The sequence below is a fragment of the Triturus cristatus genome, chromosome 12 (assembly GCF_964204655.1).
Source record: "Triturus cristatus chromosome 12, aTriCri1.1, whole genome shotgun sequence".
Lineage (NCBI taxonomy): Eukaryota > Metazoa > Chordata > Amphibia > Caudata > Salamandridae > Triturus > Triturus cristatus.
In genome coordinates, this window is record NC_140595.1 from 285,584,763 (window position 1) to 285,612,625 (window position 27,863).

At 46.0% G+C, this 27,863-nt stretch overlaps 1 protein-coding gene across 6 annotated transcripts in view; it reads left to right on the top strand.

Annotated features, from left to right (window-relative positions):
- The window catches only part of LOC146775882 (death-associated protein kinase 2-like), a 668,281-nt gene that overhangs the window by 551,423 nt on the left and 88,995 nt on the right, over positions 1-27,863 (top strand). For all 6 annotated transcript variants that reach the window (XM_085639575.1, XM_085639576.1, XM_085639574.1 and 3 more), the window contains one exon: positions 2,106-2,235. In XM_085639575.1, coding sequence (XP_085495701.1) covers positions 2,106-2,235 — 130 coding nt within the window. The remainder of the gene's footprint in view (positions 1-2,105; positions 2,236-27,863) is intronic.

The following is a 27,863-nucleotide window of genomic DNA, read 5'->3' on the forward strand; positions in this document are numbered from 1 at the left end:
ATTTTGGGCAGATTTGCTCCCATGGTGCAATTAGAGCTGGCTCTCAAAGGGGTAAATGTATGTACATTTATTTACTTTTTAGAATCGCTTTTGGAGGATTTTCTGGCTCTTGGTGCTCTTCTATATGATTAAAATACAGTAAAGTCGATGTTAAAAAAGAGACAACAAAGGTGAAACAGACAACAGCGTAAATGCTGTGTTGTAAAATTTGTTAAATGAGCTCCACTGAGTAATTTGTGTGCTTCAAGACTTTGAAAGAAAACAGTAGCTACTGCTTAATTTGAAAAAAGGAATACGTGAATGAGTTCAAAGAGTCTGCAACTGGCACTGCTGAATAACAGAGTTAGGTTCCTACTTTTGATCCCACAGCACAGTTCTTTCTTCAACCACACTACAGTTTGTACTACACTTTCTGTCTCTTAATTTTATTGTTGCAGGCTCATTTTTACCCCTTCTGTCTCTATTAGCACCATTTCCTTATTGTTCTCCTTCTGCTTCCTTGTTTTCTCTCTCTTGCTCAGGGTCTAAGTTTGATGATAACAAATAAGTTGCGGTTTCCAAAAATGAGTGACAACACCAACTGCAACCACCAGCACAAATAAAGCACAGTTTGTGCAGTATCTTACCTTTGGATAATATAATATAATGTAATATAATATAATATACTTATTAGAATGACAAAATGTGCTCAGGAGAGTCGCCCAAACTCCTGTGACTTTGAAGGAATTGCAACAGTTTTGCATAAGATCTCTGACCGTTCACAAGGTGATGATGCATTTTGCCTCCTTTTCTGAAAACGTTTTTTTTTTTAAAGCAGTAACAATCCTGTGATGTTTCTTAAGACGTCTACAGTCATTAATTTGGGGTGAAAATTCCTCATCTTGTTGGTTGTGTATATCCTGGTGTCTGGGTTATCATGGTGTCGGTTGAGTTTTTAATTGGTTGAGACGAGAAGGCTGTTACTTATTCCTTAAGTGTTTCCTAGATTGCTAAAGATGGCATCGCCTTTGCAAAATTGTGTGTGGCAAGTAGCTGCACTTAGAACGTGGGGTCCTGCGTCCTAGTAGCCAGTTATTGAATATTCAGGCGGTGCTGCTAATATGGTTAATACACTGGACTGCAGAAAGTGGTGTACCACAAACCGATAAACCCGGGAGTTACTCGCAAATTACACTGGCGTTAGGCAATATACTGCAGGATAGTTCTGAAAATACACTTGTTTCAGGACACTGTGAGGACATGCTAATTGCCAGTGCACCCTATACAAATGCTTCTTAAAAATAACAAAACAAGAAAGCATATTTTCTAAACGGCCAGATCTCGTTGACATATCGGCTTTGGCTCTTCCTTCTGGGTGGGGTTCGTCTGGTGTGTTCTTTTTAAGTCTCGATTCTATGACTCCTGACCCTTTACTTGTTCATCAGTTTACTGTGTTTCGGGGTTCTTATTGTGATTAAGTGTTCTCCTAGAGCCTAATTCCTGTCTAATTTTGGTAACATTTCAATATGCTTTGGGACTGTAACCATTTTTCAGACAGTTCTGAATGTTTCCAAATATTTCATGGATTAGACTGACATCTTGTGGTCAGTAAGAGCGACACTGCAATTGTTTTAAACTATTAATGTTCTTCTAGCTATAACAAAATTTGATCAGCCTATCACATTACATCTGCTTTCTCTGTGTGTTCGTTAATAAAATGTATAACACATTATTTTTGTCCTACTCTGCTCATTTTAAAGTTGGTTGACAGCAAGGATGTATAAATAAAGATATTCCTCCCAATATGCATTCTGTAGTTTTCGATCAGTTCATTTCAATCTTAGGCTTTATTTAACCAGCCCCTTTCACATATGCCTTGAGAATCTGTCAGTCACAGCCCTACCCTTCACATGGAAGGATTTCCCTCAACCCTAATACTATTGGTTGCTTGAGTGTATCCTACTGCTTCGAGTGGGGGATTAATTTAGATCTTCCTGCCTCTCTGTGGCTCCTCGTTGCTAACAGATGCGCAAACGCACACATGTACGAGGGTGTATTTTCATGCTTTTGCATATTAAACCAAGAACCAAAGATTTTGCCAATGCTTCTTTCTCTTATCTTTGAAGCCAGAGAACATGATGCTGCTGGAAAAAGAAGTCCCGGAGCCCAAGATCAAGATCATTGACTTTGGCCTGGCCCAGAAAATTGATGTTGGCGTGACCTTTAAAAGTCTGTGCGGGACCCCACAGTACATTGGTAAGTACTTCGGCCAGGCGGTGGTGGGAACCTCATTGTTGTTTAGACTCTGTTGCGTCTTGTGATTTTGGGATCTTCGCCATGGGATATTTTCATAGTTTTAATAACTCCTCTAAATAGCATCTTGTTCTGAAGTTTTCCCTTTTGTATAAAATAACAGGTGGTCAGCAGTTCCAGTTCTTGCTGACAGGAATAGGGTGCGGATGTTTGAGTCTCCAAGCAAAATATAATTTTGCCTGCTAAAGTGCTCCCCACACACTTCTCTTTGTAAATGATGCGTACCATCACTCTCTCTGGCCGTAAGGCTGCTGCCTTATCTGGCCCGTTGAAAGCACATGCCATGCCTAATGAGTCGTGTTTGGCATTCAGACTCAAGACCTCCGGACCAGATAGAATAGAATGAATGTCAGCAGCTAGTGGTTAACGCACAATCGCCCTTGCTGCTTCATGTCCTTTGTGACACTCTTCCACTTCAAGCCAGCCACTTGTGAATGTGAAGCCACCATATTAAGAGCACTGGAATCCATCGGTGTGCATCTGCGCTAGAGCTGCTGCTGCAGTAGTATGAGTATAAACATTTCTGCACTGCTAAGTGATCTCAACTCATCCCCTGACCAGGTTAGCGGACACTGACCCGCCTTGGCTGCTGGTTAACCTGAGGCTTCCTCTGCCCATTCAGTCCTAAATGGAGTCTTTTCAGGGCAGTGCACAGTTTTCTTCTCCGCACACACTTCCTTTGCTGCTGTAGTGAAAGTATGGCCCATGGCGCTGTGGAGTGGTCTTGCGAAGCATTCAAGAACATAATTCTTATTTTTTCAGTAAGGGTTCTTGTTCCTTGTACATACTTAGTAAATGATGGGTCTCAGAATGTAAAATGGTGTTGTGCTATTTCAGGATGGAGGTATATGCCTTTGTAGATTTGCAGTGTACATTCAGTGGCACACTTTCAGAGCTGTGCTTATTTAGTGAATGGCCGGAGACAGATAAGTGCTCTTGAATCAAATGTAGCATTGCCGGAAGAGAGCGGTCTACAGCTAAAATGAACAAGATTATGTCATCTACGTAAGTGACAGCATTGCTTACCTGTGTTCCTATATCTCCACCTTTGATTTTGCAAGATTGTCATTTACGCACGTGGCAGCATTGCATCCATTTGTTCCTATATTGGTACCTTTGATTTTGCCTTGTTCGAAAAACACGAAGGACAGGTTCAAAGTGGTAGCATAAATATTTGCAGGTAGAGTGGGCAGCCTTTCCTAGAACCTCTGTTCAGTTTTAAGTTTTCCAATTGACTCTAGATGCTGCTTTGGGTCTATGATACAAGGCCATTGTTGCTCTTATAAACCTTCGGCCAGAATGGAAACTGGAAGGAGTCTCCTCAAGGAAGCTTCAACTGTCTAATGCTTTCCCAGTGTCTAGGGAAATCTGTTTTGTTTGTATCCGATTATACATCCTGATAATCTAGAGTTGTGGGGGTGGAGAAGACAAAAAAAAAAGTTGGGGACGGTCAAAGTTCTAAAAGATAGATCTGCCACGTAAGTAATACAATAATAAATATTGGATGGTGTTGAATGGTAGTAATGCATTAGTGAGAGGTGTGGCGTTGACACCATCGGGAGTTTGTCAGATGCATTGAACAAGTATTGTTGGAGATTTCTATGACCGTGCCCGCTGTTCATGGTACTAATGCTGTCCTGACCAATGGGAATGGTTGTTTAGATAGTGTACAAGTTGTACGGAAACGAATCATAAGAAAAATAATAATAGTCTAGTGTTGCGTCCCAAGGGTCTACTTTCGAGAAACTCTGACTGCATTGGGTGTATGAGTTGTGGGATGATTTTTTGGGCCTGTGATCCAAGGTTTTGGTGTAGAATTTACAACCTACGTTTGCTAGGTAACTGGCCCTGTAGTTTGCTGGGGATGTATGGTCTTTGCCTTCTTTGTGTATGATTACTATAGTTGCCACTGTTGTACCAATGTTATGAAACTCCTGGAAGATAGATCAGAGTTTTGGTGCTAAAGTTGTTGCCATAGTTTGTAAAATTTGACTGAGGCTACCTGGGCTAGGAGATTTATTATTAAGGTTATTAGAGTCACTATTGGTCTCATTACTTCTTTAATTGAAAAACCTGAGGGGGCTTTCTCATCTGCATTGAGCAGTAGAATGTTTTGCATGTTTGAGGGATTTTTTCTTTAGCAATGGTATACTCTTCTGCATAAAGACCTTTGTTGAATGATTTCATAATATCTCTTACGTCACTGTTGCTAGACCTTTGTTCCCCTGACTTAGATTTTAGTGCAGTTGTTTTGCTTATGTTGGTTCACATTTTACCTGCTGTATTGCTACCCTTAAATATTGTGCATTTGTGATGCTTAAGAGCGTTGTCATAGTGTCTTCCTACAAACTGCATGGCCTTGGAGCTCTTTCGTACTCTGTCCACACTTAATGAAGCACAATTACCCTCCTTTCCCAGGCGCACAGCGGATAGCAGGATTTTCCTGTAAATGTTTCTTCCATCTTTCCAATTTCAAAAATAATTATTCCAACTTTTCAAATGAGGTAAATCATTTTAGTTTAATGTTCTTATCTTTACACACGTACGATGCTGGTGTTTTCTTGGTTTCTAATGCAACAGATATGCCCATCGGGGCCTTTTTCTGGGCACGATAGAATTCACCACACATCCTTGGTCATGATAAATAATGTACCCAATGCATTTCAAGCCTTTGGCGGCTCTTCGTCTGGGGTTTACTACGAATAAAAGAACAATACCATTGGATTAATACTTCAAGCTCCCATTGCCTTCACAAACAGTAACACAAAAGATGCAAAATGCAAAATAGTACAATCGCAACTAGCCACGCATAGCGTTTTTCCCTCTATGACCGTAACTTTACACTTCAGCAGTTGACTTCTGTAAACTACAGTGCGCTGTGATAAACAGCGACCCAAGCTGCTCTCGTACCTGCGTACATCCGGTTAAGTGTGAGGGGCGGAGTTACGTATAGTTAATTTAAAGAGGGGGAAAATCAGGTACGAACGAGATGCTGTCTTGTTGTGGGCCATACAAGTGAAGAAGTTTACGCCACTGGAAGAAATCATGAAGGTACGAGAGCAGCTTGGGTCACTGTTTATCACAGCGCACTGTAGTTTACAGAAGTCAGCAGCAGGTTTACAAGGGTGAACATTTAGTCGGGTGCATCGAAGAATAGGAAAGTTAACATGGGAAGGGAGAGGGAGTAGGGTAGAGGCTCTTTCAGGGTAACTGCTGAAGTGTAAAGTTACGGTCATAGAGGGAAAAACGCTATGCGCGGCTAGTTGCGATAGCACTATTTTGCATCTTTTGTGTTACTGTTTGTGAAGGCAATGGGAGCTTGAAGTATTAATCCAATGGTATTGTTCTTTTATTCATAGTAAACCCCTGACGAAGAGCCGCCAAAGGCTTGAAATGCACTGGGTACATTATTTATCATGACCAAGGATGTGTGGTGAATTCTATCGTGCCCAGAAAAAGGCCCGGATGGGCATATCTGTTGCATTAGAAACAATGAAAACATCAGCATCGTACGTGTGTAACGATAATGATGAAACTCATTTGAAAAGTTGGAATAGTTATTTTTGAAATTGGAAAAATGGAAGAAACATTTACAGGAGAATCCTGCTATCCGCTGTTCGCCTGGGAAAGGAGTGTAATTGCGCTTCATTAAGTATGATGATCATGATTAGATCACATTGGCAAATCAAAAACACTTTTGTAAAATTGAAAGGAATCTGAACACTAACTCTTTTTTTTAAGGTAAGAGAAATCTTCTTCTTGTTTCCTTAGCAACTGCACCCCGGAGATGTACAATTTAGGGGTCGATTACAATGATTTTCGGAAAGGCTCCGAATTGGATTTGGGTCTGCCAAATCCAATTCAGAACCAGTCTTTCTGACCAATTCGGAAAGCTTTCCGAACCACCGATTACGATGTTTGTAAGGTGTTCTGACTTTCAGAGTCGGGTCCTGACGGCATTCGCAGGAAACGAGTCATTCGGCCATCCTTGACGCAACAGACGACATCCGCTCCCTACTGGACAAAGGAGAAACAGTAGCCCTCATCCTCCTCGACCTCTCAGCGGCCTTCGACACAGTCTCCCACCACACCCTAACAAGCAGACCCCACGACTCAGGGATCCGGGACAAGGCCCTCGACTGGATCCACTCTTTACTCTCCGGCAGACCGCAGCGGGTCAGGCTCGCTCCTTTCCTCTCTGACCCTACACCAACCACCTGCGGAGTCCCACAGGGATCCTCCCTCCGCTCCACACTCTTCAACGTCTACATGGCTCTCCTCGCCCCCATTGTCCGAACCCACGGACTCAACATTGTTTCATACGCAGACGACACCCAACTCCTCCTCTCCCTATCCAACGAACCCAACCACAACTTTCAAGAAGGCATAGAAGCTGTCGCCAAATGGATGAAAAGCAGCTGCCTACAACTCAACACCGACAAAACAGAAGTACTCCTCATGGGCCCACATCCCACCCCCATGGACCACTCACGCAACCTTGGAATCATCCTGGACTTCGAGCTCAAAATGGATGCCAGATCAACGCCGTTGCATCCTCCTGCTTCCACACCCTCCGCCTCCTACGCAAGACCTTCAAATGGATCTCCCTTGAGCACAGAAAGACCGTCACTCACGCCCTCGTCACCAGCAGACTTGACTACGGCAACGCACTCTACGCCGGAATGAACAAAAATCTCACCGGCATGCTACAAAACATCCGGAACACCACCACAAGACTGGTCTTCAACCTGCCAAGACATTGCCACATCTTCCACCACCTGCGCACACTCCACTGGCTCCCCATCAAGACTAGAATCACATTCAAGATCCTCACCCACACACACAAAGCCCTCCACAACATTGGACCAGCATACCTGAACAGCCGACTCAAATTCAATGCACCCCAAGGGACCCTACGATCAGCCCAGCTCTCCTACGCCGTGGTCCCCCATGCCAGAAAGACCAGATCAGGATGCGGCTCCTTCTCCTTCCTCGCGGCCAGACCTGGAACGCCCTACCACTCCACCTCAGACAGACAACATCACTCTCCATCTTCACGAGAAACCTCAAAACTTGGCTCTTCAACAGACCCCCACCTTGATGGACTGGAACCTGCACCTCCCCTCCCCCCAGCGCCTTGAGACCCTTACGGGTGAGTAGTTGCTTTTAACAAACATGTGATTGATTGATTGATTGATTCGGAGCCAACTCGTACAGGTCCACGGACCGCGTTTCCGACCAATTGATTATGATGTCAGATTCGGACAGCCTTTCCGAATCTGTTGTTCCGACTTGAATTGGCTGTCAGAATCTGACTTTGGGGGCCCATAGCAAACCTCCCTTCACCCAGAGCTTTCCGAATGGGGCCTGTGGGGTACACAAGGGACCCCGCCTTTCAGACCATGCACAGTGTGGCAGGCACCAAGGGGTGCCTGCCACAGGGTGCACAATTTCCCCCACCCACCCCTTTCTCCAGTGGGGGCATGTGTATTCGGTCGGAAAACAGGCTCCTATTGAATTCAAGGGGAGTCCGACCGAACCGTATCCTGCAGCATCCTAATCGGTCGGTTGGACTCCCCGGATCTGATTTGGTCAGAAACCCTTCCGAGACATATTAGCTCGGAATGCTTTCCGACCGGCATCATAATCGACCCCTAAATATGAAACGTTTTCTTAACAATAGTTCATTGAATTGTATTCTTCTACACGCCTTCATCGGACCTACCATCTGAAATCATTCAAAATGGTACACTGAAAGTTTCATTCACAATACATGTTTCCTAATACTCCAGTACATTGATGTCATTTCTCCTGTGTTCCATGGCTACTGTAGGGAAAGAAGACTTTCAGCGGCTAGCTGATTGGGAGGGGGAAATAAGCAGGAGCAGTATGAACAAAACACCAAAAGCTGCATCCATTTTAAAAATTAGGCTGTCTCACTCGTAAAAGTGGCACTATTATTCTACATTATTCATCACATTTCTATATGAGATAATCATATAATTTAAAGGACAAATTTGTTAATTCATCGGTTACTGCCATATGCATCATTAAAATCACTAACTCACACAAATAATTTGTTACCCCAAATTGCACATCAGAAAAAACCTTAACATGTGTAGTGAATTTGGGAGATGTGCCATATTTAAACTACTTAGGCTTGTGTCTACCTATAGTCATTATAATATTTAGTGTGGCTTTTTAATTAGGTACACACAGTGCTTAATTCACAAAAGAAAGAGTGCTGGTGCTCAAAAGTCTGCCCAGAAGCTTGCAACCAGTGCAATTTAATGGCGGCATGCTGAATACCAGGGCCGAGAAATCTTAAATTCATCTGAGACTCTTTAATCCACGACCAGACACTGCTTGTCCGTCCATCACAATCTTAACAGGTTCCTGCTTTCTCCCTTTGTAACGTTTTTCCCTCTTTCTCTTCCTTCATCCTTCCGCTTTTTTGTTTTCCCTCTCTTGATTAAGGTAAATGGCTGATGCAGAAACTTAAGTGCTGGTCCCCAAAATAAGTGCCTGTGATCCCCCATCGGCAACCACCAGTTCAAATTAGGAACTGACTGGACTTTCCCAAATGTCAGTGTGAGATATTTCAAACATGAAATTCTGTGCTTTTGCTGTTGTAAACTCAGACCATGATGCATAGGGATTTTAATTTGACACCCTAGGTGGCTGGGAGCCACTGAAATGTGCATAAGGTGAGTAAGATGTGCTCTGCGTCTCAGGTGTATTAGATGCCTGGCTGCAGCATTATAGAGCCTTTTGAGTTTTCCTTCAAGGGATGCCAGACAGCCAAAGAATAGTGAGTGCATGCTCTAGTCATGTGATAGGAAAGGCACCACCTGCCACCTGTACGCAGAATAATGTATGGAGAGGAAAGAAACCTATTTGGACCAATTTGTTTTTGTGCATCTCCAAGACAGGATCTTGCCCACTGGTACACCTACATTGTTTACAGCCTGATGATGATTAGAAAGGGGCCCATGATACCTGACAAAAAATGTTGGGGAGTCTTCCTTCTTTGACACCACTTACAATGTCTGTTTTGTATGGAATACATTTTAGGTACTATCAATTCACCCTTATATTTACATCATAAATGGCAGATGAGTAAATTATGATTGCTAGAGGGCATTGTTCTCGTTATTTCGAAAATGATCTGATTGTCATCAGCTTGGTTTTGCAGTGTGAATCTTTCTGGATTCACTATGCTGTGCATTATTCCGCGATCTGGTGGTTGGGTCCGGATTCGTAGTCTTTCTTCTTTTTTCTTTTTTTGTAGCCCAGGTGGGCGTCGACGTCCCTCCATTTGGTGCACCTCTCGTGACGTCGTCGTGCTTCCTGTGGAAGTCCCACCTTTGGGGCGCCATCTTCAGATTCTTTTTTCCGCCGTTGGGTCTGGATCGTCATCGAGAAGCTCCAGAGTTTTTAGACGAAGGAAGAAGGAAAATACGCGAGTTTCATCGAAGGAGAACCTTTAGAAGACTACAGAGAGAAAGGTATTACAGCCGGGACGACGAAGAAGGAGGGGATCCTCGAATTCTTCGACGCACAGAGGAAAATGCGCACTCAGAGGCTCTGAGCGCAATGGACAAGACACCATTTAAGTTCTGCCCTAACTGCCACCACAAGTTCGCGCAAAAGGACCAACACCCGGTCTGCAACCTTTGCCTGCCGTTCGACCACGAGAGCAAGGACTGCAACGCCTGTTCCGCCTTCGCGCCGAAGACTCTCCGGGTGAGAGAACGTCAGAGGAGAGTCAACTTCAGCATGGAAGGCAAGGGTAAGGCCCCGTCGCTGTACGATCTGGGCCTATCAACCGACGATGAAGACAACATCGCCGAGGGACCTGATGTCTTCACGGTCGCAGAGACCGATAAGAAAACGCCTGACGAGGTAAGAGACACGTCGAGTACAAAACCACCGAAAGGGCCCAGAAAATCGGATGGTGACTCTCGAAAAAATGAGTCAAAGTCCTCGAAGGAAACACCGGCGCCGAAGATTTCGATGTCCGCCAGTGGTTCAAAGGACAAAAGGCCGAGCGGATCCTTCGAGAAGGACTCCCAGGTGCCGAAGACCGCATCTCAAGCATGGAGAAGAAAAAGAGAAGGCTCGAGGCGGAGATGGAGAGCATCCTTCAGAGGAAGAAGGAGTTCGACGGACGAATGAAACAATTCAAAATCCCAACGGTCCCGACGACGGAGGTCGTGGAGATCGAGGAAGAAGGGGATTTTGACGCCGAAGAACAGTCGAGAAGTCCTGAAGAGGAGGAGGAAGGCACCTACTATGAGGGAGAAGGTGATGATGAGGATCAGCAGTTGTTCTACGGCTCGGCGCCGTCGACGAGTCAGGAGCTGGAATGGCAGGACATCGACACCGAAAACCCCGAAGAGACCGTGGACTCGTATCCTTCGAGGCCTTCGCCGCCTGACAACATCGGGGCGTACAACTTGGCCGTCAAGAGTGCTGCAGCAGCCTTCGGTGTGAAATTGGATGAGGAGAAGCCGAAAGCAGACTTTCTACTCGAAACTCTGCTCCCCATCCAGACGAGGAGCCAGTTCCTCCCCATGCTCCAAAGCGTGATGAACCAAGGGAAGGAGGCGTTTAAGGACCCGGGAACATGCCGGTCCATCACACCCAGAACGGAAAAGAAGTACAAGCACTCCTCGCAGGATCCTCCTTACATCAAGGGATCGGTCACGGCAGATTCCATCATTGCTTCCACGGCCGGGAAAAGAGCCAATGTGCCGGCGCCCTCGTGGCCACCTCCTGATAAGGAGAGCAGAAGAATGGACCTCACTGGAAGGAAGGTAGAAAAACGCCGCAATGCACTGGCGCACGGCAAACTCAAACGCGCTACTGAACAGGCACCAGTACCAGCACTGGGATGAGATGGGGGAACTAGTCCAGCATCTCCCAGAAGAGTACCGTCAAAGAGCTTCCCATCTAGTGGAGGAAGGGAAGAATATCGCCAACTCATGCATCAAGACTGCATTGGACGGGGCGGAAACTTCGAGCAGACTGATGGCCATAGGGATCACGGAAAGGAGGCAGGCTTGGCTCAGAATTTCTGGATTCAAGCAGGAAGTCCGGAATAACATACTGAACACCCCTTTCAATGGTGAAACGCTGTTCGGGGAAACGGTGGACGAGAAGCTCACCCAGCTGAAAAAGGAAAATGAGACAGCAAGATTCATGGGAGCCCTGCAATTCAGAGGAATGCGAAGAGGCACCCCAAATCGGAGACCCTACGGAAGGGGAGGAAGCCAGCAGGGTACGTCGCACCAGACATTCCAGCACGGGCAGCAGGGTGACAGTCACAGCCAGCAGGGACAGCAGAAGCAGAACTGGCAGTACCAGCCTCGAGGCCAGTCCTTTCGAGGGAGAGGAAACGGACGTGGCCAAAGGAGGAGAGGGGGAGACCAACCCTCATCTAAGTGACTACACACACAAAAGGACGCTCACCCACAGCATACCCCGAAGGGTGAAGCGCAATGTAAGAACACCAAGGGGGTTACACAAAACAAGTGCCTACGAGCATGCAACACCGGTAGGCGGAAGACTGGGCCTCTACCTTCAACAATGGCAAGAAATAACCTCAGACAAATGGGTTCTCAACGTCATACAGCACGGATACTGCATAGAGTTAGAGAAAAGGCCTCCAAAGAAGAAACCAAAGAGAAGACAGCGCTCGGGTCAGGAGCTCGCTCAACTCAGGGAAGAGACACTTCAACTACTGAAAAAGAAGGCCATATAACTAGTGCCACGCAGAGGAAGGAACAAGGGAAACTACTTCCTTGTACCAAAGGTGGACAAATCCCTAAGACCCATCCTGGACCTAAGGTTCCTAAACAAATTCATAAAGACACAAAAATTCAAAATGACATCACTACAAGAAGTGCTACCCCAAATACGAGAAGGAGACTTCATGTCCACCGTGGACCTCAAGGACGCGTACCTGCACATCCCAATGAACAGGCGACACAAAAACCTGCTAAGGTTCAGCATCAACCAGGATCATTATCAGTTTACAACCCTGGCATTCGGCCTAAAGTCAGCCCCAAGGGTCTTCACAAAATGCCTTGCAGCAGTAGCAGCGTACCTACGAAGGGAAGGGATTCATGTGTACCCTTACCAAGACGCCTGGCTAGTCAAAGCAAACACTCGCGAAAAGTGCGAGGAGCACGCAGAACAGCTGACAAGAACACTAATGAACTGGGTTTCTCGATACACTGGGGGAAGTCATCGATAGAACCAGAGCAGGTGAAGATCTTCCTGGGGGTGAAGATCAACACCATAGATGGAACAGTGATGCCCAGCGACAGAAGAACAATAGGCCTGCTGAACGAGACGCGTCTCTACCAGAAGGGGCGAGTTCTGACAGTGAGAACAGTGAGCAAGATCATGGGGATGATGGCGTCATGCATCCACCTAGTCCCCAATGTACGGCTTCACATGAGACCATTCCAAGAATGGCTGCAACAGCAATGGTCACAAGCAAATGGAAGTTGGGAGGATCTAGTGGTTGTTACGCACGCAGTGCAAGAGGAGATAACATGGTGGAACAGGGAGAACTTAACTACAGGAAAGACCTTGAAACCACCAAACCCAACTGTGACCATTACCACGGACGCATCACAAATAGGATGGGGAGCACACATGAACAAACTCAGGGTGAGGGGTCTGTGGACTCCGGCAGATGCGGTCAGACACATCAATTACCTGGAATTGAAGACTGTCCTGCTAGACCTGAAGGCCTTCCAGAAACAGCTATACAACCAGAAAGTGTTGATACAGACAGACAATGCCATGACCATGTTCTATATCAACAAGCAGGGAGGAACACAATCGTTCCCCCTTTCCACTCTGGCACAGGAGATTTGGAGATGGGCCATCCCACTCAAGATAGACCTGCTGGCCATACACCTAACAGGGAAGGACAATGTGGAGGCAGACTGGCTCAGCAGACAGACATCGGCATCCCACGAGTGGGAGCTCAATGGACAGGAAACACAGAGACTATTCCAAAGGTGGGGAACACCGACAATAGACCTGTTTGCAACACGCCTGAATGCAAAATGCCAAAACTTCGCATCCAGACAACCAGAACAGCAATCGCAAGGGAATACCCTATGGATAAGTTGGTCAAAGACATTTGCCTACACTTTTCCACCGATACCGCTGTTACACAGGGTGCTCGACAAGTGCAGGACCAGCAACATGACACTGATCCTAGTGGCACCACAGTGGGCAAGGCAAACTTGGTTCTCTCAAATAGTGGAAATGGCACAAGGCACTCCTCACAAATTCACAAGAAGAAAGGACCTGCTCTCCATGCAGAACGGAGAGGTCCTGCACCCAGAACCAGAGAGCCTCAGCCTGGCGGCATGGCTCCTGAAGACTTAGAGTTTGCGCACCTGAACCTACCTCAAAGCACTATGCAAGTGCTGCGGGAGGCAAGGAGACCTACAACACGAAAATGCTATGGGGAGAAATGGAAAAGGTTCACAATATGGTGCAGCAGAAATAAACTACTGAATAAAATGACAACAGAGTCAATGGTGCTTAGATATCTCACACACCTACTAAAAAGTAATCTATGCTCATCCTCCCTAAGGGTACACCTGGCGGCAATCGTAGCTTACACACGAGGGGAGAGAGGAGGAAGTCTCTTTACGTCACAGGTAGTAAAGAGATTCCTGGAAGGGGCGAAAAGAATTGCGTCTCCAAAGAGGATGCCGCCGCCGGCATGGAACCTCAACGTGGTCCTAACCGAGCTTATGAAGGAGCCGTTTGAACCCATCCACAAGGCCACGCTGCAAATGCTGACAATGAAAACAGCCTTCCTGGTAGCGATAACCTCGCTGCGCAGAGTGAGCGAGCTGCAAGCACTGACACTGCAAGAGCCCTACATCCAGATACACAAGGACAGGGTGGTTCTAAGAACGGACCCACACTTCATGCCTAAGGTGGTGTCGGCATTCCATATGAACCAGACAATTCAGATACCGAGTTTCTTTCAAAACCCCACGACAAGCGCAGAAAGGGCACTGCACACTCTGGACGCTAGAAGGGCTGTGATGCACTACATTGAGAGGACCAAAGAGCACAGGAAGACCAAGCAGCTCTTTGTCTCCTTTGCAACTAGTTTTCTGGGTAGACCCGTGACAAAAGCCACGATGGATTGCACTGACAATACAATTCTGCCACAAACAAGCAGGGCAGGAGCTATCGGAGGGGCCACGAGCCCACTCCACAAGGAAGAAGGGAGCAACTATTGCCTTTCTGGCAAATACGCCCATTCAGGACATATGCCTGGCGGAAACATGGGCTTCAGTGCACACATTCACTAAGCACTATTGCGTGGACGTTCAGATGAACAAGGAAGCACAAGTAGGACAGAAGGTGCTTCAACACATATTCAACAGCCAACACTCCTCTACCACCCAGCCGCCGCAAAGATAACAAACCGCTACAAAGTCTATGCACAGCATAGTGAATCCAGAAAGATTCACGCTGCAAAACGAATAGTTTCTTACCTGTCGGTGTAGTTTTGCAGCTTGAAGATCTTTCTGGATTCACTAGCGAACCCACCCACCTCCGCCAGGAAGATGAGGATGGAGAAAGAGGTGGAAGGACATGGAATAACAGAATTAGTGGAATACTAAAAGAAATTGGAAAAGGAAAATTAAGAGAACGCCTAGGGTAAAAAAAAAAAAAAAGGGGGGGGAAAGAACCCGAAGATGGCGCCCCAAAGGTGGGACTTCCGCAGGAAGCACGACGACGTCACGAGAGGTGCACCAAATGGTGGGACGTCGACGCCCATCTGGGCTACAAAAAAAATTAAAAAAAACAAAAGAAAAACTACGAATCTGGACCCAACCACCAGATCGCGGAATAATGCACAGCATAGTGAATCCAGAAAGATCTTCAAGCTGCAAAACTACACCGACAGGTAAGAAACTATTCGTTGTGGGTAGTCCTGCCAAAGAGGTGGATATAAACAATTAGTGGTGGCTGAGTAATGGTGACTGGCTTTGGCAGATGATGTAATGTACTTGGAAGGTTTCTGAGGGGCAGTGTGCTGTATAAACCAATGCTTCACAAACCTTTTAGAACCACAACCCAATTTTCAGAATGCCAAACTTTCGCAATGCACCTAGGACATGAGACATAAATGACCACTTAATTTGCAAAGACTTTCACTTTTACTGATAAATCCTCGTTGCACAGAAATTATAATGTGTGGTAATCGGGTTTCAGTGAATATTTCATTTGTGCATCACCAAGTTAACGGTTATGTTTACAAAAAAAAAAATCTATTAAAATCTTTGTTTCCATCACACTTCAGAATTATAAAACAAATCTACTACCTTTTTGCTTTCCTTACTGCTGAATGCGTACAGTTCTTTCATGGATATTTACATTTTGTTGTGTATTAAAAACTGACATGCTGCATCCTTTCCTTTCACAATTTGTGAACCCCAACACAAATGTCACATGATTCACTTTTCTTTCTCTGACTACAGAGCAAGAGGAGCTTGCACACACCAATCACCATGTTAAAAAACATAAGCAGCAGTTTGCCAGAAGACAATGCCTGACATTAGACCTCTGTCTTTGAAGCACAGCCAGGGCCGGCTTTAGGGCTGTGCGACTGGTGCAGCCGCACTGGGCACTGACCTGTGGGGGCCTTGTGCTTAGCAATATCTTATGATAGGAGAGATAAGGGGAACTTTTACATGTGGTAGTGAGAGAATCGAGGAGGCAGTCAAGGGACGGGGGGGTGGCAAAATTAATTTTCACACTGGGCTCTACCAGCGCTAAAGGTGGCCCTGAGCGCAGCAAATATGACAAGATAAATACAAAATTAAAAGATATCTTTATTTATTGCTTTGACTTTCACAATCCACAAAAAATAGGCTTGCGACACACCTTAGTTTGGGAAACACTAATATAGGCCGATTGTGTTGTGTCTAAGAGAAACGAGGCAATTCTGATCCGTGCAGATCCTTAAATTTGCTGTTCTTCCAGTCTGGTGAGAAAGATGTCATAGCTTATGGCGCAGAAGGCTACCAAATAGTTTTAGGATTAGTTCGTATTCAATACCCCTTATTTTCTTTTTGTAAAATGGATGAGTTTCAACGAATGCAGTAGAATTGATAGCTTGGGATGCATGCAAATGATTCTCACACATGTAAGACATGCTCACTCTTTCCAAGCACTATTGGTCATTCAGGAGTACCCACTGTCAGTAGATATTGCTGATTTTCTCATACGTAGCGTTGGGATAGAGATTAGGGCAGCTAGGATCTCGTCCTGGCAATTACTCTTATGCCAGGGTACAGTTTCAGCCTGGTCTTCAAGGATCCTTCAGGTTGGGTTCTGATTGAGTCCACTCACACCATACACATAGCTTTAGGCACCACAGAGACACCCCAGCAAAATTAGTCCATGCTGGTTTGTATAGATCTAAAGCCTAAAGTGGTATGGGGGACTCTCTCCACCCCACTGCCCCTATCGCCAACACACAAAGCTTCATATACTATTTTTCAAGCAATGTTTAAGTTTACTCCTGACTGGTTGGAGATGTCAAAGTCAAAACAAAAGGAGCACAGCTAGATATTATCACAGATTTTCTGCAGAATCAGTAGGGGAAATAAATATTAATTCAGCCTATTATGTCACAAGTTGGACATCAAATAAACCAAGAAGTGTGCTGTGCTAGCTTGCACTCAAAGCACCTGCGCTGGTAGTTGACAGGTAAGGACCACGTATCAGGGACTGTCCCCTACCCTGTGCCACCTCAATCTCTTTTCAACTTGCTGCCTGTTCTCCTTGGAGGGCCCAGTGATGTAGATGATATTTTGGTATTACAGGATGTTGTAAAATAATCCAAAGTGTTCCCATCAATCATGACCTCACCTGCCACAGGCCAACATAGTTCCCCTACTATCTGGCCCCGCACCCTCTTACCTTGCGCTTTGGCCTAGCCCTGCCAACAGGTTCTCAAGAAACATTGCAGTTCGAGGCATATGAGCTGCAGATTGTACACTTAGCATAGATCGCCATCTGGTGTTGGGCCCGGATGTTTGCAGTTTGTTTTTCTTCTTGGACAGTCTTTGGAAGTCACGAGTTTGGTGACTCCTCCTTCGGTCCGTACTGCGCATGGGCTTCGGCTCCATCCTCAGATTGTTTTTTTCCGCCATCGGGCTCGGATGTGATACTTCGTGCTCCGGCTTCGAACTTCTACGGTTCCAGCCTCGACGGAAAATCCTCGTTTCTTCGAGTTTCTTCATCATCATCTTCATTTCTCGAAGCGGCACTTTCTCCATCCCGTACCTCGGCACCGGCCTTCGGGCCCTCCTCGACTCCGGTCCCGGCCGATGGAAAGGACTCCGTTCAAAAAGTGCCCAAAATGTGGGTCTAAATTTCCCCACACCGACCTCCATCAGGTGTGTAATCTTTGCCTCTCTCCAGAACACGAGGCCAGAGACTGCCCCGCCTGTAAGTCTTTTCGATCGAAGAAAACCATCCGGGATCGAAAAGGTCGACGCACCATGGCGCACTCATCGTCTGCAGCTCCACCGGACATCTTCGGAGACGGCGCCGAAGCTTCAGGGCAAATACACACCCAGCAGGAGGAAGACGTCGTCAGCGCTTCCGAGGCCGACGACTCCGACGTGGAGGACATCACACCGGCGCAGCGGGTCGTGAGTACTGTGCCCCCTCCCACCCCCGCGCCCAAAACCAAAGAGACTCAGGTTACTCCCTCGCCTGCCGGCCTGGGCAAAACCAAGACCAAAGCTTTTATCACCCCACCTTCGGGCCCGGTGTCGAAGCCTCCAAAGTCTCACGGCAGCTCGGGATCGAGCCAGCCGACGCCCGGTGCCGAAAAACAGCATCCGGCACCGAAGAAAGTAATATCCAGCTCGGCTCCGAAGCCACCAGTGCCGAAGCCTGGACTCTCGGTGCCGACCAAACACAAACACAAATCTGTCGGCACCGACGCTCCGGCGCCGAAAACTCCTTCGACGCCGAAAAATCGGAGGCCCCAAAAAAGCATGGCGCACACAAACCATCGAAGCCCTCGGTTCCGAAATCACCGGTGCCGACGGACGATTCGGCACCATTGGCTCTGTTTACACCAGACCCTTTACAAAAGACTCTGTCCAAAGATCCAAAGACTGGGCTATTGACTTTAATTATCAAGAAAAGACGCCTTGATACTCCGGCTCCTCCTCCACCGCCCAAACGGAAGGACTCTGCTACTTCTCCCCTCAGAGTGCCCTCCCCACTACCGCCTCCCCTACCTCCTCCACCTCCTCCACCCCCTCCCCCTCCCAGGTCTCCGCCACCTTTACCTCATTACTCTCCGACCCCGTCCCCAGATCCGGATGACGGGGTCCCGGACAATTACCCGGCGGACGCCCCAATGGATTCCACTCCACCGGGGACCCCAGACCCATGGGAGGATTACAATAACCCTGATGTACCCGATATACCTCAGGACGACCTATACCCATCCAGGCCGTCTCCTTAGGGTTCCATCATTTAGTGCAGAGAGCAGCACACTACCATGGGGTGGACATGCACACTGAACCAGTGGAAGACGACTTCTTACTGGATACATTTGACATACAGGACAAATCCACTTCTATTTTACCCATGCTTAAGGGTGTCACCAAGCATGCCGCAGAGGTGTTCAAAGACCCTGTCAGGGCCAGGGTACTAAACCCTAGAATAGAGAAAAAGTACAAGGCGGCACCCACAGACCCTGCATACATTAAGGGCCCTGCTCCCTTAGATTCCCTAGTTGTCTCTACAGCTAGAAAGCGGGCTAACTCCCAGTCCTCAGGAGAAGCCCCACCGCCAGACAAGGAATCCAAACTCCTAGACGCGTCTGGCAAACGCACCGCCTCTCAAGCTGCTAACATGTGGCGCATTGCAAACACACAAGCGCTACTTGCGTGCTATGACAGAGCACACTACGATGAACTTGAGGCTCTTATGCAGCACCTTCCCGAGAAACACAAGCGTAGGGCTCATGAGCTAATACAGGAGGGTAAACTAATTACAAACACCTCCATTAAGTGTGCCCTCGATGCAGCCGACACTGCTTCTAGAGCCATAAATACCAGTGTCCTGCTTCGTCGCCATGCCTGGCTCAGGATCTCAGGGTTTAAGCCTGAAGTCCAGGCGTCCATACTCAATCACCCCTTTGACCAACAAACTCTCTTTGGGCCCAAGGTAGACGAAGCGTTGGAAAAGATGAAAAAGGACACAGACACAGCAAAGTCTATGGGGGCACTCCAAACACAAGCCTCTAAACGTTCCTTTCGACGCTCCTCCTTTCGTGGCACAGGCAGAGGCTTCTCCACCGATAGCACCTCTACCTCCTACAAATCCCCTCCTCAAAATACCTTTTCAAAGGGCAACCAAAGGGGTGGTTACAGAGGCAACAACAATAAGGGCAGGGGCAAAACTAACACCACCCGTTCTGCCACCCCGCCCACACAATGACTTCCCTCCGCTCCCCCCAGACCATTCCACTCCGGTCGGGGGCAGACTACAAAACTTTATCCACGCATGGGAGTCCATAACATCGGACAAATGGGTGACCCAAATCATACGGTCAGGGTACTGTCTCGAGCTAACATCTACCCCACCCAATATCCCACCAAGGCACCGTCCAATGTCTCAAGAACATTCCACACTGCTCAAACAGGAGGTACTCTCCCTCCTCCAAAAACACGCTATAGAGCAGGTCCCCATCAATCAGCAAAATCTAGGGGTTTACTCCCTATATTTCTTAATACCAAAGAAAGACGGGACCCTCAGGCCCATTCTGGACCTCCGGCCTCTAAATGCCTACATACATTCAGACCATTTTCACATGGTCACCCTACAGCAAGTCCTCCCACTCCTCTGCCAGGGAGACTTTCTCACAACCTTGGATCTGAAAGACGCATACTTTCACATTCCAATACACCCCTCTCACAGGAAATACCTCAGGTTCGTGGTGGACGGGCAACATTACCAATTCACGGTTCTCCCCTTCGGGGTCACCACCGCACCACGGGTGTTTACCAAATGCCTAGCGGTAGTAGCAGCACACCTCAGACGTCAACACATTCACGTCTTCCCTTACTTAGACGACTGGCTGATAAAAGCCACGTCCTACCACCAATGCGTGCAGCATACAAACAGCACCATCCAACTGCTCCACCAGCTAGGCTTCACGGTGAACTACCAAAAGTCCCACCTCATACCATCTCACACAAAGCAATATCTCGGGGCCACTATAGACACCTCCAAAGGTATTGCCTATCCAAACTCAGCCAGAATCACAAGCATTCAAGCCTTACGCAAAACGTTCCTTCCCCAACACTCTCTTCCAGCAAGAGTGTTCATGAAGCTCATAGGAATGATGGCGTCTGGCATCTTTATAGTGCCCCATGCAAGGCTCCACATGCGTCCACTTCAAGAGTGCCTAGCACAACAGTGGAACCAGGCCCAGGGTCAGCTGACGGATCTGGTGTTGGTGGACGGCCGCACACATCACTCTCTGCAGTGGTGGAACACCACAAACCTTTCCAAAGGGCGGCCGTTCCTGGACCCGGTTCCTCAGGTGATTCTAACAGCGGATGCATCGCTCTCCGGCTGGGGAGCGCACCTCCTACACCTCACAATGCAAGGTCTATGGACGCCACAGCAAAAATCGCTCCACATCAACCATTTGGAGCTCTTGGCGATCTTTCTAGCCCTAAAATCTTTCCAAAAACAGATTTCGGGCAAAGCAGTCCTCATTCGCACAGACAACATGACTGCAATGTATTATATCCAAAAACAGGGGGGGACACACTCTCCCCAGCTCTCCCGCTTAGCCAAGAGCATATGGAGATGGGCAATTCCCCAAAACATCTTTTTCCTGGCACAACACATTCCAGGCGTACAAAACACCATGGCAGATCTGCTCAGCAGACAAACGCAACAACTACACGAATGGGAACTGCATCCACAAGTTCTTCAGCCATTCTTCCAACAGTGGGGGCATCCTCAGATAGACCTCTTCGCCACCCACGAAAACAAAAAATGCCCAAGCTTCGCCGCCAGATACCCACACCCATTGTCCAAGGGCAATGCGATATGGATGAACTGGTCAGGCAGATTTGCATACGCCTTTCCACCTCTCCCACTAATTCCATTAGTGGTAAGGAAGCTACAACAACACTCCCTCACACTCATTCTAGTAGCTCCGACATGGGCCAGGCAGCCGTGGTACACCACGCTACTACAACTGTCAGTGGTACCACATCAAAAACTGCACCTATCCCCATGCCTCCTAACCCAGAACCATGGAGAAATCAGGCACCCGGACCCAGCTCAGCTCAACCTGGCGATCTGGCTCCTGAAATCTTAGAATTCGGATACCTTAACCTTCCCCCTGATTGCATGAACATCATAATGGACGCCAGACGTCCTACCACTAGAGCATGCTATGCCGCAAAGTGGAAAAGATTTGTAATTTACTGCCGTAACAATACAATCAACCCTTTAGATGCATCCATACAGCACATCATATGCTATCTGCTCCATCTTCACAGGTGTAACCTGGCATATTCATCCATACGCCTACACCTAGCAGCGATCGCTGCTTATCTACAAAACAGACAGCATTTATCACTCTTCAGAGTGCCCGCTATTAAAGCCTTCATGGAAGGCCTTAAACGAGTAATTCCTCCCAGGGCACCACCTTCCCCTGTATGGAATCTAAATTTAGTTCTTACACGACTAATGGGTCCGCCCTTCGAACCAATGCATAAATGCGAGCTACAGTTTCTCACCTGGAAAACAGCTTTTCTCGTAGCTATCACTTCCCTTAGAAGGGTTGGTGAAATACAAGCGTTCACTATACAGGAACCATTCATACAAATACATCACAGCAAGGTCATACTTCGCACAAATCCGAAGTTCCTGCCCAAGGTCATTTCCCCCTTCCATCTCAATCAATCGGTGGAATTACCTGTCTTCTTCTCGCAACCTCAATCTGTTGCAGAAAGGGCCTTACACACACTCGATGTAAAAAGGGCCTTGCTATACTACATACAAAGAACGCAACCCTTCAGGAAGACTAAACAATTGTTCGTCTCCTTCTCTCCACCACATAAAGGCAACCCCATTTCTAAATCAGGGATAGCTAGGTGGATTGTAAAATGCATACAAATTTGCTATCAAAAGGCAAAAAGAACATTATCTGTTCCGCCTAAAGCCCATTCTACAAGAAAATTAGGGGCTTCTATGGCCTTTCTAGGGAATATACCCTTAGATGACATCTGCAAAGCAGCCACATGGTCTACACCGCACACCTTCACAAAACATTACTGTGTAGATGTGCATTCCAAGCAGCAAGCTAGAGTGGGCCAGGCTGTACTAAAGACACTATTTCAAACCACTGCAACGGATACCGGTGGTCGCCGCTAAGGTTGGGTACTGCTATATAATCTATGCTAAGTGTACAATCTGCAGCTCACATGCCTCGAACGGAATATGCTACTTACCAGTATGCATCTGTTCTTGGCATGTAGAGCTGCAGAGTTGTACACGCCCACCCGCCTCCCCGGCTACCTGTATCCGTTCCAGTACATCTTATTTAGATACAACACACATGGGTTTCTCACTGTGATTACTAAGCTCCATCATTTCCCTGTTGGCGAAAAACAATCTGAGGATGGAGCCGAAGCCCATGCGCAGTACGGACCGAAGGAGGAGTCACCAAACTCGTGACTTCCAAAGACTGTCCAAGAAGAAAAACAAACTGCAAACATCCGGGCCCAACACCAGATGGCGATCTATGCTAAGTGTACAACTCTGCAGCTCTACATGCCAAGAACAGATGCATACTGGTAAGTAGCATATTCCTTACCTTCCTTAGACAAGTGCACCCCATCCTGCAAGAAAAAACACTCGCCCTTAATTCATCCCTGGGGTATGGATGCTAAACAAGCTGGTACAACGTTTTACCAGCCTTTGTGTTCAACTATTTCAACGATTGATTGAGGCCCCTGACGTACTTACCACCTCTCCAATTTAACCTTAGGACAATGTGGGACCATGCTATTATGGCCTCCAGGAACTTCTTTGAAAAAAAACAACACATTTCTGAGACCACCAATTCAAATAAGTCTTTCCACCCTAGCTCGGCCCAGTCATTACCTTTTAAAGGAACAGTGACAATTCCTGGAAGCGAAAACCTCCAGGGCACCATTTTGTCAAACACAGTTCTCAAGTCGGACAAGAGCATCCCTCCTTCACTGCAGAAAGTCAGCTGATATCTGGCTTTCCTTCTCTGTGCCGTGTAGTCACATACAGAGTAAAAAACTGTTATGTCCACAAGACGAAGTAATTCCACAGGAAACAGTTAATTATTCTGTCAAGTTTATTTGTGGGATCAACGAGCCACTGCTCCTCTCACGATAGAAGAGAGGCACCAACTGACTCTATTTAGAACCAAAACAGAGAATGTACCCATGACAACAAATGGAATTCTATGTGACATCTAACAAGCATATCTAAGCACAACCTATTACCTCTTTTTGTAACAAAAAACCCAAAATAAAACATTATAAAATAAAAAAAATATGAAAATAAAAAGAATAAGAAACACCAGTACAATAAAAGTACATGGTAGGATACAGTTACTGCATTAACATGAAGAATGCCACAAATCAATACTAAACCCGAATAAGATGGTAAGTGAGCACAAAAAAGAAGTTCAACGCAACTTCCAAGGAAGACGTCTAACACGCATAGACTTCCTTGACACATAACTTGTCTCTTTGGGTTGAGAAACAATACTTGAAGAAGCATTTGTTGATCCTGCCAGAGAAGAATACATATTTGCAGAAGTAGTAGGAACATTAGAATTGTCTGCACATACATTTGACAACCTAGAAGGTTTATTCACAGCAGACTGAACTTTTACAATTTTACCCAGATTCTACCAGTGTCCACCCCTTACCATTACAGCACCACCACAGACTTTCTCTACACAAACTGGTTCTCCAAAGGACATGCCACCTTTTCTGACAAATTGCGTGTTTTTAATACGAACCATGTCCCCAGGAGACAAATCAACCATTTTTGCAGACTTTTTCATAATATACCTGTCAGACATCTTCTTCTGAGCGATTTTAACACGAGACTCAAAAGCAACATTATCCACACAACACGAAACTTTGTTAGCCACAGTTCTTAACAACCAAGCCGGATACAGAGTAGACGTAGGTACTCTGCCTTTAAGAGAAACGAAAGGTGCAATTTTTGTAAGTGAGTGTGGCGTTGTCCGGTAGAACCACAACATGGATCTGACTGCACCCTCCACATCAAAACTGTTGTGTTTAGCCCACTTGATACAATCCACAACCACTCTGTTCATTCTCTCAACTAAACCATTGGTTTGTGGATGTCCAACAGAACTCTTTAAATGCTTCACCCCAGATTCATTTAAAAACTTATTCATTTCCTGATTAACAAATTGAACGCCATTATCTGAAACTATAGCTTCCGGAAACCCTTCCCTCATAAAAATCTCTTTAAGGAAGAGTATGGCATTGCTAGAAGTGGGAGACGCACAAAACTTGACTTCAGGCCACTTACTGCGAAAGTCCATCAGTACAAACGCAAAACGTAAGTTGTGTGGAAGAAAATTAAATGGTCCAACCAAATCAATTCCTACTTTAAGCCATGGCTTCGAAGGAAAAGAGATGGGTTGAAGTGGAGGAGTAACCACTTTTAAACCCTTTTCTGCCCCACTACAAACAACACACTGCTTGACTCTCTCTTCTATATCTTTATCCATAGAGGGCCACCAATAGTGTAGTCTGAGACATTTTTTTGTCATGGTTACCCCAAGATGACCTTCATGTGCACAATCGATTAATTTGATGCGAATCCCCATGGGAGGCACACACCTACCATCCCTCATAACAACACCATCCTCAATAGATAGTTCCTCAGCTATTTTCCAAAAGGATTGAATATCAGAAGGCACACACCTCTCTCGGGGCCAACCTTTCACAATGTATTCTTTTACTTTGACAAGACTCAAGTCTACATTCACTGCCTCATTCCACTCAACCTCACTGCACGCTTTGCTTTCAACCGCATCCACAGCAGCGATAAAACAATCCTCTTTGTCCTCATCCAGATCCAAGGGATCATTCTCACACAGAGGAAGTCTGGATAACAAATCAGCTCTAACATTCTGTTTTCCCGGTATATGCTTTGTTACAAAGTCGTACTGCAAAAGTTTGGTGGTCAAACGTGCAATGCGAGGTGTAGCATATTTGAGACGTTCACCTCCCAGGATATACACCAGAGGTTTGTGATCCGTTTGAATAACAAATTTTCTACCCCAAATGTAGGTTCTGAATTTTTCACACGCCCAGTAACATGCTAGCAGTTCCTTCTCAATCACGGAGTAATTGACTTCAGGATCTCTTAGTACTTTAGAAGCATAGCTGATTGTTACCTCATTATCACCTGAAAATTGAGTAAGCACTGCCCCTAGACCTTAATTGCTGGCATAAACTGTGATGTTACAAGGCACAGCCAGATCGTACGCTTTAAGTGTTTTGGCATTGAGCATTTCAGATTTGACCAACTCGAATGTTTCTTGACAGTAGTCATCCCACTTGAAAGTGACATTCGATCTAAGCATATTGGAGAGTGCTTTCATTTTACTAGCATAGTCAGGAATAAAGCGTGAGTAAAACTCGCACAACCCCAAGAAAGAACGTAGCTCGTCCTTGTTCTTAGGACAAGGACACTCCACTACTGCTTTCACTAAGCCAGGTCTAGGGCTCACACCATCACCAGAAACAAGATGACCCAGGAATTCTATCTCTCTCTTCCAGAACTCACATTTATTCTTCTTCACAACTATCCCTTTTTTCTCGAAAATACCCAAAACTGACCTTAGAATCTTATCATGTTCCTCCAAGTATTTGCTAAAAATAAGCACATCATCTTGAAAAATGACCACACCTTTGATGTCCTGAAGCACAGACTGCATAACCCTTTGAAATACAGAATCTGCAGAGGCTAGACCAAAGGGCATTCTGCAAAATTGGAACGAACCAAAAGGAGAATTAAATGCTGTATAATGGCGCGACTCCTCATCCAGCAAGATCTGATGGTACGCCGAAGCTAGGTCAATCTTCGAAAACCACTGAGCATCCCTCAGTTCTTCTAGTAAATCACCAATTTTTGGAAGAGGATGCAAATCCACCCAAATTTCTTTATTTAAACTTCTCAAATCAATGCATAAATGGATCTCTCCGTTCCGTTTTCATGCGACAACTAATGGACTAAGCCACAAACTGGATTTTATCGGCTCAATAATCCCTGATTTCTCCAATCTGTCCAATTCTGCTTTAAGATCTGTTCTTAGACTGAATGGTACTGACCTAACCTTGTGCTTCACTGGCACAGCGTTATTTTTTTACCTTAATCATGTGCTTAAAACCCACAACTTTACCAAGAGAATCTGAGAATACACTGGGGAATTTCTGCTCTAAACAAATAGAATCAGGGACGTCTTGCACAACTAAGACTTGTTCACTTGTTCCCGGTCTCAATATCATGCCAAAAAGGCCTTGATGATACCATCCCAGAATATTTAAACCGCGAACAGCTACATAGATTTTGCCCTGAATCCTACGAACCTTAAATTCCAACACATCTTCTATGTAGCCTCCCAAATCTATTTTGCGCCCCTCATATGAAGCGGGTGCTCTATCCGGCGGAAAAAGTGATCTCTCACCCCAAGATTTCTTGAAAAGCTCATACGTGATCATAGTAATGCGGGCTCCAGAATCCACCAACAACTTCAAACTAACACCACCCACCATCACATCAACATAGGGGTCAACACAATCAGATGTGTTACCAGAAACAATACCATCATCAGTGACCGTGACAATCATATCCTGGAAATCTTGTACAATGTCGCTTTCACATATCTGCTCATCCTTAACCACACAGTTAACTTTTTCAGTCTTGTTGATATTGGATTGACACACTTTCGCCAAGTGTCCAATCCTACCACATTTGTGACATTTTGTGTTTTTTCCTGGGCAAAACCTGTAGTCTTTGCCATGTGGAGGATAACCACATCTGTAACAAATATTTTTTTTTTTTTAAATCCCCTTCTCATTAGTCTTTAATTTACGTGAAGAATTACTATTAGCATTTGCACAAGCAACAACACTGACATTTTCTTTAGATATTGAATTCACACTTAGCTCCTTTATGGAATTCTGCGCCAATTCTACACTTTTTGCTACTTTAATAATTTCTTCAAGACTAGGATTGCCCATAGTAAGCAGCTTTTGCTGAATTTGTTTGTCACAACAATGTGCAATAAATTGGTCCCTAACCAATTGATCGCGATATTCGCCAAATTGGCTCTCAGCACATAATTTACGCAATGCACTAAGATATGTATCTACATTTTCACTTTGTAGTTGCGCTCGCTTGAAAAATTTGTGCCTCAACAC